The following is a 14,833-nucleotide window of genomic DNA, read 5'->3' as shown; positions in this document are numbered from 1 at the left end:
TTGTACATTTGCCATCGGAACACACATAACTACTACACTCATTTTTATTTATTTTCCTACCAAATATCTCAGTTAAAATGATTATGACTAAGTTTAAAAAAAAATCTTATCAAAAAGGGAAGATATGAGAAAACAATACTTTATAAAAGTTCCTGCTGACAGCGTGTCACCAATGGGTGCCTACCCAGCGACTGCCCCACAGGCGGGGTAATATCTGCCGGGATGGCGGACACGTAAACCTTCAGGGTCGAAGGGGTTAACCCTGCGGCAAACTGCTCCTGTAAGAACTCCAGAACCAAACCGATCGGGCAGTTAACTGGGCCCAAATCATAGTGCTTGCACCAAGAAGTGAACAGTCACCATCGTGCGGCGTACGACCTCCTCGTGGAGGGAACTCTGGAGTGGAGAAGGGTCTCTACTACCTGGGTAGAGAGACCAGCTGCTACAAACTGTGCCCCCTCACGGGCCACAGCCACAGCCTCCACGACTCCGGCGGGGGTGAACTAGGGTTCTACCCGCCTGTGAGAGGAGATCGCTCCTGGGAGGAATTTAGGTAGGGACACCAGATCCGCAAACCATGGTTTGCCCGGCCACCGAGATGCCACCAGGAGGAGACGGACTCCATCCCGTGAGAGAGAGAGAACCAGAGGTGACAGTGCGAAGTGTTCCGGGTCGCAAAGAGATCCACCTGGGCTCTGTAGAACCTCCGCCATATAAGCTCCATCACCTCGTGTTCGAGTCGCCACTCTCCAGGCCTCGGCCCCTTCCTCGACAGGGTGTCTGCTCTGACATTCAACCGCCCCTGGATGTAAACGGGTCTCAATGATGGAGTCTTTCCCGGGACCACAAGAGGACCGCTCACGCTAGCTTGTACAAGGGGCGAGATCGGACGCCCCCCTGGTGGTTGATGTAAGAGACCACCGCAGTATTGTCCGTGCGGACCAACACATGGCGATCTCTCAGGTCCGGGAGGAAGTGTTTCAACCCCAAAAACACCACCATCATCTCCAGGCAATTTATGTGCCACGAGAGACGTGGGCTGCTCCACAGACCCTGGGCTGAGCGGCCACTCATGACCGCTCCCCACCCCGTGAGGGAAGCATATAGCCTAACGTGACGACAAGGAGTCCGTAAAACGGGGCCTTGGGACAGAAACGTTGGGTCTCTTCAAATATCCAAGGCTTTAAGGGCACACTGCAAGACCTTGATTGTGCAATATGGATCTTCCTGGGGGAAAACCCTTTGCCCCGGAGCCACCACTGGTGGTTTCTCATGTAGAGGAAGGAGAGCAGGATTATGCTGAACGCTGCCGCCATGTGTTCATTCGAAACCCAAGCACCTTCATGCAGGCGAGGACAACATCTCGATGCCGAACCGCCTGGCGCTCCGAATGAGCCAGTATCAACCAGTCGTCAATGTAGTTCAAAATGCAGATGCCCTGGAGCCGCAGCAGGGTCAGTGCTGCGTCAACACATTTCGTGAAGGTGCGGGGCGAGGGTGCTAGGCCAAACGGGAGGACCCGATATTGGTAAGCTTCGCCCCCGAAAGCAAACCTCAGGAACCTCCTGTGTGCAGGAAGGATGGAAACGTGAAAGTATGCATCCTTCAGATCCACCGTGATGAACCAGACCTGATCTGAGTCACGACCTCCTTGAGGGTGAGCATCCTGAACCTGAGCCTCCTGAGTAAATGGTTCAAGGAGCGAAGATCTAAAATGGGACGCAACCCGCTATCCTTCTTCGGAATGACAAAGTACGGGCTGTAGAAGCCTGACTCTCGAACCGAGGGGGGAACCACCTTGATGGCCCCTTTCCCCAGGAGTGTGCGCACTTCCGGTTCCAGGACCAGAGCCTGCTCGGGCCCCACCAGGGTGGGGCACACCCCGTTGAACCGGGGAGGAGAAGATGTGAACTGAATCGTGTAACTGTTCTCTACAGTCCGCAGGACCCACCGGGAGATTTCTGGCAACCCCTCCCAGGCCGCCAGAAAGTCCCTCAGGGGAACCAGCCCCTCGGGGCTGGCCTCTGATCCACTCAGAGCAGCTGGGGCGGAGCCCTGCAGCTGACGACACCTTGCGAGAGGAGGCGGAACCCCCCACCCACAACGCTCTGTCGGGTGGAAAGAATGGGAGCAAACCGCTGGAGGGGGGCCGCACTCTGAAGCACATCTTGTGGCAGAGCCGATGGCCCAGCCTCCTGGTGGTACCGGGGAGTCACGGACACCTTAGTGTGAGGTGCACACCATCCCCCTGACCGTAGACTGTCAGGATCTATGCTTCTGCATCATAAAAGCTGTTGTGTTGAGCCCCTTAAAAATGTTCCTTTCGCAGCTTAAGTATGAAAACTATCAACAATGTACAACATAACACCGGGTTAGCTTCTAGCTTCGTCGAGGCATGAAGTTTCTGGAGGTGCTTCGACAGATTGGAGTTGCTGCTATCGCAGTAGATACGACGTTCGAACCAGAAAGACAGCTTACATTTGACTAAAAAGTTTTTGTCTTTATGCAACTAAAGTGAAATAATTAGCATATTTCCACTTTGAGAAACTTGTCTTGCTCTCGCCTTCACTCGCCATTACTGCCACACATACTTGAATAAACGGAAACACGCCCACAGTGCGTTTTCTTCGTGTTAACAGTGGTTCTCATCCACCAATCCTACAATGCGTCGCTGCTGTAAACAGGTTAGGCTGTAGGCTACACTTCAGCCAAAATTAATTCATTTAAAACGGACAACGCACCATACGGTAACAGAATTAATTTATTTAAAAAGTAATGCGAGACTGTAGACTTTATTGGCACAGGGATGATGGTTGTCATCTTGAAGCGCTCTGTGTGTGTCTGTTCATCAAGAGAATGAGAGAAGACCAGTCACTCACTGTGAAGCAGTTTCAAAGACTGCTGTGTCTGTTGGCAACATAGTAGTGCTTGGCCTCCTGCACATGAGACCCTTCCAGTGGTGGCTCAGGGAGTGGTGGCTCCAGTGGTGTCTTGTTGTCATGTAACGTTAATGACAGACCATTCCCTCATGGGATGAAGGGCGGACATGAGGGGTCAGGGGGTCTGAGATCTCGCCCCTATACAGGCTGGCATGCAAGATCCTCCTGTGTGCCAAAGGAAAGCTGCTCTCCATCACGGCAACATATATCCCAGGGTGCCTAAACCGGGCAGCAGCTTTCAAGGCTAGGGCCTAGGCCTGGGGAATGGAGGCTCCACCAAGATGTTGTGGAGCAGATATGGAGGAAGTTCTACAGATCACAAGTGGCCCCTGAGGGGAATGGTCCCACAGTAGGGACCATTCTTCAATCCAGAGCTCCTTCCACAAAGAAGTTGTATATCGCAAAGTGGCGTCTATTTATTATGTGTTGCAAGCGGCACCAATTCAATACAATTAACTACCCAAATCGGTTTTAGTGCTGGAATTTCTTCAGGAAAAGTTCACCACAGAGTTGTCTCCTTCCACCCTGAAAGTTTACATGTCTGCTATTGCGGCTTATCGTGCTGCACTCACTGAGCACTCACTGGGCAAACACCTGTTAGTGACCATTTCCTCTGCGGTACCTGGAGGGTGAGGCCTCTGGTGCAGTCTAGAAAGCCTGTGTGGGGCCTAGCCATCATTCTGGAGGCCCTGTCTAAGCCTCCTTTCAAGCCCTTGCCCAAGGTGCCCTTGAAATTTTTTACAGTTAAGACCCTTTCCGTGGTCACTATAAAAAGGGACTCACTGCGTACAAGCAGACCCTTAGCAGGGGGATTGTTGATGCTATCTCATCCTCTTATGAGTCCTCTGGTCTCCCCGCACCTTTTGGGATCAGCACTAACTCCATTTGTCTAAAGCCTAGTCCTCTGCAGCATCTCTTAATGACATTTGCAACACTCTGGGCTGGTCCACCCCACTGACCTTTGTCAGGTTGTACAACCTTGACCTTGGGGTCACTCCTGGCTCCTCCGTCCTTTGACCTAGCTGTGTCAGTCCACACTAGGCAGGGACTGGTCAGTCTGGCGTTATTGAACACTCGCTTTTAAAGCGTTGTTGAAGCAGCTGAAATGGAACGTCTCTAGGTTACGTATGAAACCCTGGTTACCTGGGGGAACAATATGCTGTGTCTCCAGGCCTTCAGAGCTTCCTTCCATTGCAGAAGCTCGCACCATCTCCATTGCATGTGTTTTTTATATCTTCCTGGTCATGACATCACCCAATGACGTTGTGCCTTTTTCGTTGGACAGATTACACACGATTGAAAGCATGGACACGCGGAAGTATTAACAAAGCGTTGTTGACGCAGCATCTCGGTCCCCTCAGGGAACCAGGGTTACACACGAAATCTAGAGATGATTTCTCACTGGAAGAGACATGAGAAAAACCTGCTCTATACTTATCCATCAACATTCTCAAAGCAAACAAGGTGTCTGTAGTGCTCTTCCTCGGCATGAAACCATACTGTTGCTCAGAGATGGTCACCTTTTCTCTCAGCCTGGCTTCCACTACTCTTTCCCATAACTTCATGGTGTGACTGATCAACTTAATTCCCCTGTAGTTACTGCAGACCTGCACATCTCCCTTACTCTTAAAGATCGGTACCAGCACACTCCTTCTCCATTCCTCAGGCATTCACTCACCTTCGAGAATCGTGTTAAAAAATCTGGTTAAAAACTCCATCTCTCCTAAACATCTCCATGCTTCTACCGGTAAATAAGGAAATAAGTAAATTACAAGAATAAATTCCAAATGTATAAATCTGTCTGTAGGTTTATCCTTAATAAACAAGAAATAGCAACAGACCACATTCATTTATTATAGTTTCATATAGGACTTGAGAATAAAACTCTGATGTAAGTGCTCAGGATGATTGTAGTCATAAGCCACTGTAGAAGACTGTTCATACATCAATGTCTATAACCACGATCCTTTCAGATCTGCTCTTTTTCCTAAGAAAAACCTATTCACAAAAGGTTTGTCTAAACAAATATATTTTCATAATAGGCTTAAAAAATGAGATTATATCTGGGTTCCAAACACTAATTGAAAGGCTCCTCCATAACTGTCGGGCTTTGTAAGAGACAGTCCCTTGATGTATTCTTCACTGTTCGAGGTACCAACAAATAGCCTGCACCTTTTAATCTGATGTAACTACAGGGGAATAAAGTTGTTCAGTCACACTATCAAGTTATGGGAAAGAGTTGTGGAAGGCAGGCTGAGAGAAGAGGTGACCATCTGTGAGCAACAGTATGGTTTCATGCCAAGAAGAGGACTACAGATGCATTAGTTGCTTTAAGAATGTTGATGGAGAATAATAGAGAAGGTCAGTTGTGTTTGTGGCTCTAGAGAAAGCGTACGAAGGGTGCCAAGAGAGGAGTTGTGTTATTGTATGCGGAAGTCAGGTGTGTCAGAGAATTATTTGATGGTGGTGCAGGACAAGTGTGACAGCAGTGAAATGTGCAGTAGGATCGACAGTCTGGTTAAAGGTGGAGGTTGGACTGCATCAAGGATTGGCTCTGAGCCATTTCTTATTTGCAGTGGTGATGGACAGGTTGACGAACGAAGTCAGACAGGGATCTCAGTGGACTATAATGTTTGTGGATGATATTGTGATTTGTGGTGAGAGTAGGGAGCAGGTTAAGAAGAGCTTGGCAAGGTGGGGGTACATGCTGGAGAGAAGGGGATAAAAGTCAGTAGAAGTAAGACAGAGTACATGTGTATGAATGAGAGGGAGGGCAGTGGAGTGAAGCAGTTGCAGGGAGAAGAGGTGGAGAAGGTGGAGGAGATTAGGGACCTGGGGTCAACAGTGCAAAGTAATGGAGAGTGTGTTAGAGAAGTGAAGAAAAGAGTGCGAGCAGGGTAGAGAAGAGTGGCAGGAGTGATTTGTGATAGAAGGGGGTCTGCAAGAGTGAAAAGAAAGGTTTATAGGACTGTGGTGAGACCTGCTATGTTGAATGGTTTAGAGACAGTGGCACTGACTAAAATACAGGAGGTGGAACTGGAGGTAGCAGAGCTGAAGATGTTTAGATTTTCAATGGGAGTTAAAAGGAAGGACAGTATTTGAAATGAGTTCATTAGAGGGACAACGCATGTAGGACGTTTTGGGGACAAAGTGAGAGAAACCCGATTGAGGTGGTTTGAACATGTGCAGAGGAGGAACTGGGGTACATTGGTAGGAGAATGCTGAGGATGGGGCCACCAGGAAGAAGGAAAAGAGGAAGACCAAGGAGGAGGTTTATGGATATGGTAAGGGGAAGACATGCAGGTAGTTTGTTTGAAAGAGGCAGATGTAGAAGACAGAGTAGTATGGAGACGATGATCTGCTGTGGCGACCCCTAATGGGAGCAGCCGAAAGAAGAAGAAGAAGACTAATTTATTATTTATAAAGCACTGGATATAAGTGCGTGCTCTGACATTGCTCTGATCTGGAAGTTTTATCATAGATTTGAAAAATTGCAATCTAAAAATTGGTTTACAAAGATATTTAAATATAAAAAAAAAAAGGTATACACACACAAAACATTTTGTCTTTTGGATGCTCTTTACTTTATTCACTTAATGTACATATATGACATCACATATGCCATCTGTTTTGGATATAATTTAGATATTCCTCAATATTGGCCCAAATGTCCAAATTCTTGAGAGCTGGAATGGTTCCATCCTGTTCAATAGGCATGTCAATGGGAAGAGATACATGTTGCTTTGACAGTGTCATCTGGAATAGGAAGCATAAAATGGTAAATATTCATTTACGAGTTAGAAACTATGCAAAAACTTGATAAACAGTGCTTCTTACCTTTGGAGTCCTAATAATAACGTTCATAGACTTTTCAGTGGGTAAGGCAAAAATCACATTGATCTGTCTCTCATTATTATTAGCTCTATCAGCATCAAATCCAGCCAGAGGAGCTACTATATAGATGTACTCCCTTGCCCTGTTGGTAGAAGAAGAAGACAGAAAAATATTAAAGTAAAATGTTATACACTACAATAAATTTGCCCTTCTGATCTTGTTGACAGAATACCTCTTGAAATAGGGAATAGCATTTTCTGCAATTCTTGGTACTCTGTTCCAGCCAACTTGGAAACGAGCAGCAGCATGTGCCTCATGCAGACCAGTTTCAGCCTTGACAGTTACAGAATATTCCTGGCACTGCTCACCAATAGCAACTCTGGCCTAATGGAAGAGTATTTGATCAGTGTAACAATTCAACATTAAACAATAAATAAATAAAATGAATACATTGAAAACATTTCTGTTAAGAGCTTCCATAGCAACTTACTGCAACTTTATGCTTGCTTGGGAATATAGCATCAGCACATATTTTCCATTTGTCATTCTGAGCAATAGAGGCAAAAACAAATTGTACTCTTGAAGTGGACTTGTCCGAGTAAGCAGCAATCTGGTATCCAAGGTTGCGGTCAGATCTAATGGCACGGGCAATGATGGCAAAAGCGGGTGGAGCCGCATCTCCAAGTAATTTAACCTAAAATTATAAACATGGACTTTAAGAATTCATACAGAAAATGCTAATTTTGTTAGGATGTCTAATAAGATTTTTTTTAATTCATGAAAACAATGTTATTGTACCTTTCTCTGCACTGCCTCAATGCTGGAAGAGCTGCTGGCCTTTGATGTTTCTTGTGATGTCATATACTAAAAAATTAAGATTTTTAGAAACATATTTCTTTTTCAAATACATTTAAAAAAAAAACAAATGACAAATATATTATAAAAAAAATTATAATAATAAGTCAAGGAGGATTTAAAATACCTGGTTCTTATGGAATTTCCGGAACTGACGATATGAATTTTCATCCGAAAAAACAAAACAAATAATATTCATCTTACCAATAGAAAACATTGTTAACTGACGTAAAATACACGTAAAATATATTAATAATTGGAACTTAGCAAACAATCAGTTGTTGGGTCACTGGGAATACCAATTGGATAAAAACTATTATTATTATTTATCTTGTTGTTGTTGGTGGTGGTGGTGTAATACAATTGTACTTGTATTTTATATATAAGAATTTAGACACTTGTATATTTTTTCATTGGCTAAATATTGTGCATTATATAGGTTTGTTTTACCTTGTTCAGGCGAATATTGGAAGACTTCATAGAGCTGCTTCTTCTGCTGCTGCTCCTACTGCTGCTGCTGCTACTTTTGCTGCTGCTGCCATTCCTGCTGCTGCTGCTGCTGCCACTCTTGCTGCTGCTGCCACTCTTGCTGCTGCTGCTGCCACTCTTGCTGCTGCTCACTCTCTGACTGCCTCTCACGCCCTTGCTATTGTTTACAGAGGACGAGGAGCTGCTCGAACTGGAGTTATTACTCCCTCTTCCAGACTCCAGAATCTCCCTAAGTTTTAACAAGATGGTACTTTCTTCTGTATTTTCATTATTACCATGGCTGACATCCTTCACAAGCTTCTCAGCTGCCTTAGAGCCAAGTTGTATCTCAAACTCCAGTCTTTCAAGGGCAGGGCCATCAGCTGAAACACAAACAGTAATTGTTTGATGTTTTAAACTGTATATGAACTTAATTGCAATCGACTATTTGCAAATTACCTCTTGCCACTGAAATTCGAGCTGAGTGTCGCCCGATTAAAGCACACAGAGGATTTGCCTCCATAAAGCCAGCATTCTGGGAGGCAACTTCAATGCATCCTTTGATTTGAATATGAGGAATAACAGTACACACAGACTTCTGAATTGAAGCAGGTATCAACCTCTGTGCAGCATCAGATGGCACTGGAGGTGCCAGAGATATGACTCTCTCATTGGGAAGGTCCTCAATATTTCTAGCCACCGCAACAGTCTCAAAGCTGAGGAAACCAGGTTTTTTTTCTTAAGTTGTTTCTTATTTTAAATGAAAATATTTTTGAAAATGATAAAAAATAATCAGTTGCCTTTTTCCTACCTGACAGTAGCAATATGATCAGGAACAGCAGCAGCAGGTAGAACCTCCAGCTTTACATTGCCCTTTGGAAGGTCTGCCTTTACAACCAGTTTCCCTGGCAAAGCAATGCGTACCTTTCCTCTGGCCATAACAGCAGCTTGAATTAGGGCAGTGTTCACTCCAATTACAGCAAATGTCTGAAGGGCAACACTGAAAGCAAAATAAATAGATAAGGAGATGAATTTCACTAGCTTCATAGAACCTTCAACATTTTGTCTGTCATGTGTCTTTCTAAAAGTGTACCTTGGTCTGGCTTCTGCTTGCAGCTGGAGATTGCTCTTCATCACCTGATCAAGGGTGAGAGTCTCTGGATGCTCAGGTAAAGTAGGGTTAACTGTTGCCTGAACTATTAAAATAAATTACTTTTAATTGGAAATCATTTGGTCAAAATGATTCATATATTTACATGCTTTACACTAGTATAAGAATAAAAAAGACATACCTTTGAGTTCTGCAGCAGCAACAGCAGCAGTGTAGAAACCAAGCTCCATTGGTACACCAAGACAAGTAGGTAGAATGCGACGCACCTCAGCTGCCAGCAGGGGCTTGGCATACTGGAAGGCAATTCCTTTCTGCATTGCCTTAAAAGCCTCCTTCATCAGTTCACGAGAATGTAATCCAGTGGTAATCTGTGCATTACATTAGAATAAATCTTTATTACAATGATTTATTTTAAGGTTATTAAAATTAGAATCGTGTGTATAACCGGTACATCAAGTCAAGCCTAATAAATATTAGAAGAAGTTGAGTAAACATGAGTAAAATAATATTTATTTGTATAAAACATTTGCACTCTGTTACATTGAAATCCTCTCGGACGGTTTTCTTTTGCCTAAAAGAAAGGATTGAATAAAATTACCTGTGCTGCTTGTTCAATGATTCTGCCAATGTAGTTTTTGTCAATGCTGGCAAAAGCAATTTCCTGTCCAAGAACTTTGACATAGATAGATGCCAGCTGTTGATCTGATGGCAAAGACTTCCAGTCCATCAGCTTGGAGCACAAACAAAGAAAATGTATACATGATAAATTTGCTAGACAGCCAAAACAAACAATTTATACACTGCTGAAAGGAACTTACGGCCTTAAGGGTACGTGTGATTTTAGTGATGCGATCAGCTTTATCATCTGCAGCATTAGTCTTCTGCAGAACATCCTGGAGTCCTTCAGTTCTCAGACCAACCTGGTTAAAATAAACTAATCAATAGCAGTGCCAATGCCAGTGCCAGTGCTAGACAAAACCATGATTCCAGAATCTTAACAAATTTAGCAACACTTTTGAAGACATGCTATTTTTACCTCAACAACATCAGCAGCAGCTCCAGCCAGGTAAGCTCGTGCTTTAGCAATGACAGCTCTGGGCAAAGCGTTGGCCGCATCATTGATCAAATAAGCAGTACCAGCAGCACCAACCATGAAAGGAGCTTTGAACAGGAAAAAAACTATTGTAGTTACAATAAAAACATTTTTTGTCTTAAACATACAAATACAATCATAAAACATATTCAAACATACAGATATAAAGATCCAAATGGTTGGCTCTGCTAAAATGTTCACTCAGTCTCTCCAGTTTTGGGCTCAACATCCTGATGGCAACATTTGCTGCAGCAGCCCTGCAATTACAGAAAAAAAAATATTTTCATTAGATTGGGTTTACACCTATGAATTAATTGTAGTACTAAAATTAACAGCATTCTTACACATGCATATTATCAGGTGTCATGCTTCTGGACAGAGACTTGATGTGGGAATAAGCAAAACTGACAACATGCATATTGGTCTCTTTCTCCAAAGCACCACCAAGAGTGGCCATGAGAGCAACTGATGGCTTTGTCTCAAAGAGCACAATGCAGGCAACCATGCGTAGTTCAGGATGTAGTGCCCTGTCCATGAAAAGTTGCAGTGCCACTGGCTGAACCTGAAATAAATAAATAAATAAATAAATAAATAAATAAATAAATAAATAAATAACATAACCTAAATTAGAATCTTAAGCCACCATTTACAACAGATACTTTGTTTATAAATCACTCCATACTAACCAACTTTGGCTCCTTTTTAGCAATGTTTCTAAGAGCCAAGAGGGCATCAATCTGGACCCTCATGGGAATGGAAGCAGCAGCACTTCCAAATCCAGGCAGGAGTTTCATGATGGTTTTAAGGCTGGCAGGGTGGCCAGCATTGCCCAGAGCCTTAAGAGTCAGTCTGATTTCAGGAATATCAGCCTTAGAAATAGCCTCAGCAGCATTCTCGTGGATATGCTGGTAATCAAAATCAAGAAACACATCTTTACTCTTGTATCACAGCACAAGTGCAAATTCTTCCATAACTGTACATATTGTGTGGTCAGCAAGAGAGGGTAGAAAACTACATTTGCTACTTTTTTTTTTTTCAGTTCACTAATTTTATCATTAGTGAACAAAAGCTTTACCTTAAGAAGATCAGCTTGACATGAATGAACCTCAGCACAATATCTGGCAACCATAGAACCTTGACCAAGCATGATCACCTCACGCAGCACTGGAATATTCTTGATTTTGGGGTTTGAAGCCAGATTCTAATGGTGAAAGAGGTTCAAATATTTTATAATACTTATACAAGGTTCTCCTGTCTTAAGGTGAAAAAATACAAAGTTTTGCACTTACAGCAGTAAGCTGGATGGTATCTGGATTAGCATGGACCATGTGCAAAGCAACTATAAGGGCTTGAGTAAGTTCAGGGACAGCAAGCTCATCAGCAAGAAACTTCTCCTTGATGAAATTCAGGGCTACGTGTGTACCCACAACAGGAAGCGCATCCAAAATCCAACGTCTGTCAAAATACAGAATTTTTTAAAAAAGCAAATAATCTTCATTCTTAATTTTATGGTAATATTAAATATCATTTTACCTGTGAACAGGTTTGTTCTTATACTGAGCCCAGATGGCTTGAATATTCTCCATTGTAGCAACACGCATGAGCTGGACAAGCTGGATGAACTTCAGAGGAGCATCTTCATGAACCATAGCCGCATTATTTGCAACAAGATGCTGCAAGACCTCTGCAATCTGTAAGTGAATTAAAAAAATACTTTTATAATAAATTAATTATTTTTTGTCAGTCAAAACACTATCAGATTTTATAAGGTTGGATGTTTTCCACTGAATATAGGAACATTTTAAATAAGAATATTCCATTCATTTAATCTGTACAGCAAATCAGGGTTCTAAAATTGATCATATTTATCATTTAATTGGATTTGTTTATTGGAAAATAAACTAAATATAAATTTTTTATTTTGTCCTGTTGGGTCATATGAAAACATACAATTTAAGGCCATTAAATCATCAATCAGTAAATATTCAGAAATTTGATTTATAGTAATCTTGCAATATTGCTAAAATATAACCTGAAAAAGGTACCTGGGCCTGTGCATTACTGATCTTCAGAAGCTGAATCGGGGTTTGATGAATCTCAGTTGCAAATTCATACCGTAGAGATCCTCGAACTGAATATTCACCAGCATAGGGAGCAATTGGGGAATTCTTAACCTCCTGTAAGTTCAAAATTTGCCTGAAAAAAATCCCAATATTATTCAAATGTCTAAATGAAAATGATATTCAGAAACATATTTTGTAAATGTTGATGTATTGTAAATATTAGAGATCATACTTGGCTTTCATTTGAGCTGCTCCAGTTGCTGTATTAAAGAGTGAAAACTGATGGACCTCTTCAACTGTAGCCTCAGAAACAAGTGCACCAGTATCTGTGGGCTTCATGATGTAGCTGAATGTTGCAGTCCCGGTCAGACTCTTAAGCCTCTGTGGTAAAAACATAATTCAATGATTAAGTAAAATTTGTTTTAAAGAATTCAAATGCAAACACAGACATTACTGAGAGTTTCTAAATTTACCTGCTGGCACTCTTCACAGGTTTCAGTGTAAGCTAGTCCAATGTCCTTTCTGACTCTATCATGGCAGTTGTTCAGATCTTTCGACTTTCTTACAGCAATCTGATGGGTCTGTACATCTTCTGTGATCATGTAGTGGGTCTTGCAAATTCCCTGAGGTCCAGCCTTTGAGAACGAAATAGCTTTAGTTAAGATATCAGTTCAGAATAGAATTTCAATCTCACTGGTAGTAAATATTACTCATATTTAGGCTTTTACCTCATGCAGCTCATACACATTCTGTGTGTTCTTGAGGTTGAGCTGAAGGATGTTGAGGATGCCTCTGTGCAGATTCAAAACAGTAGCAGAGACTCCAGCAGGGGCAAATATCTTACCCACCACACCATTAGAATACTCAAATTTAATGGGAATCACAAGCTGAGCATTTAATGCTGAGGTGAGTTTTGCAGCAGGAACGAAAGAATCCTGGGGCCAGATTCCAGTGTACTCAAAGAGCTGAGGATCTTGAAGCTACGAGTAAAATATATACATATAAAAAATTCATAAATAAATAAATAAGGAAAAAATATATATATTTTTTTTCTCATAGATAGATAGATAGATAGATAGATAGATAGATAGATAGATAGATAGATAGATAGATAGATAGATAGATAGATAGATAAAATTCCAAAATTGCAACACTTAAATCATGTTATTGTGTGTGCCTGTGCTAGTAACATCATTTATGCATAAAAGTTTACCTTTAAAAGTAAGGAATTCTGGGATACCGCACTGATGAGAACCTTGCTGCTGACTTTTAGACCAGCCTTGGCCAGACCCTCTTGAGGCAGACCACCCAGAAGCAAACCCTCATACTTGTATACATAGGTTTTACCCGCAGCAAACTCTGGAACTGAGGAAATTTTTCATAGATATTTTTCTAAAATGATGGCTACAATGTGTTCTATTATAATTTTTTTTTTTTTACTTATAGATAGATGGAAATGCAGTTTATCATCTACCAGAAATGCAAATAGTAGCAATTGTGCAAATTGACAGTTTACTTACCAAGGGTAACCTGATGACTCGCTGAACAAAAAGGGGGAACAAAACCCATTATAATCATAATTACAAAATACTCCATCTTATGGTTTAGCAAATAAAATTAATAATAGAACCCAATAGACAAATTCAAATTTTGACTTACCCACAAGGGCCACAGTCAAGGCAAGAACAACAGCTCTCATGGCTGGTGGTTTGTGATAAATCCACAGACAGACAGAGTTTTTATAATAGATTTTTTGCTGATAACAGTTACTCCGAAATGGATTATTAACTCATCATTAAATATTGTGTTTGATGAAGATGTGATGCTACTGGGCATCCTGGTATCTATTGATCTATTTGGGCAACTCTGCAATCATTTTAGGGCAGGCTAACTTGCTCCCTGATCACCTTATCATGTAATGAGCGATCCAATGTCCATATAAAGGTCAAAAAGTCTTTCAAAAGCATATATATTTTTATTCAACTTATAATTGTTTGTTTTTGTTTTATTTAGTTATTTCAGACTAATACAGACAAATGATTTGGTTATCTAATTAATTTCCTAGTTACTTTGTCATTTGTAAGAAGGTAATTATTCAATTAAGTGCATATCACAGTCAATATGCATGCAAAAACACTAATACAATGTTATGCATGCTGTATTGTTGTAGGAGTCACACTTAACACAAAATAAAAAATAATACACTTTATTTCCAAAGTTTTATATTGTAAAGTATCTGCTTGTACCAATTTGTACACAAAGATATTATGATTTGATCCATTTTTCCTTGTTTCTTTTTTTTTTAGGACTCATGACCTATGCTGTAACCTGGTATAGTGTGACCTTAACCTAACCACTACACAGTTCTGTGGACTTTGGAAACAGTATTTTAGACTGAATTGGCCAATTCCTTGTTAACTTAAAACTTTTTTATACCCATTGTATTCCTGAGAGTAAAAAGTGAGAACTA

At 41.7% G+C, this 14,833-nt stretch overlaps 1 protein-coding gene across 1 annotated transcript; it reads right to left on the bottom strand.

Annotated features, from left to right (window-relative positions):
• Positions 1 to 6,499: 6,499 nt before the first annotated feature.
• Positions 6,500 to 14,062, bottom strand: LOC310735673 (vitellogenin-like; the record flags this gene model as incomplete). The annotated part of the gene is made up of 27 exons (XM_083558664.1): positions 6,500 to 6,695; positions 6,777 to 6,915; positions 7,006 to 7,157; positions 7,264 to 7,467; positions 7,572 to 7,637; positions 7,756 to 7,779; positions 8,079 to 8,479; positions 8,556 to 8,812; positions 8,908 to 9,096; positions 9,190 to 9,292; positions 9,389 to 9,575; positions 9,806 to 9,937; positions 10,026 to 10,127; positions 10,244 to 10,368; positions 10,460 to 10,557; positions 10,645 to 10,862; positions 10,987 to 11,205; positions 11,376 to 11,501; positions 11,590 to 11,755; positions 11,834 to 11,991; positions 12,346 to 12,496; positions 12,596 to 12,744; positions 12,837 to 12,998; positions 13,092 to 13,343; positions 13,577 to 13,728; positions 13,884 to 13,904; positions 14,023 to 14,062. The coding sequence occupies 27 exons, from the start codon at positions 14,060 to 14,062 to the stop codon at positions 6,552 to 6,554; spliced, it is 4,137 nt and encodes a 1,378-aa protein (XP_083414790.1). The 3' UTR covers positions 6,500 to 6,551.
• Between the last annotated feature and the right edge of the window lie 771 nt (positions 14,063 to 14,833).

This window comes from Silurus aristotelis (genome assembly GCF_946808225.1).
Source record: "Silurus aristotelis genome assembly, chromosome: 13".
NCBI classification, from domain to species: domain Eukaryota; kingdom Metazoa; phylum Chordata; class Actinopteri; order Siluriformes; family Siluridae; genus Silurus; species Silurus aristotelis.
The sequence above is the reverse complement of the archived record's forward strand: the minus strand, read 5'-3'. Positions and strand labels throughout refer to the sequence as shown.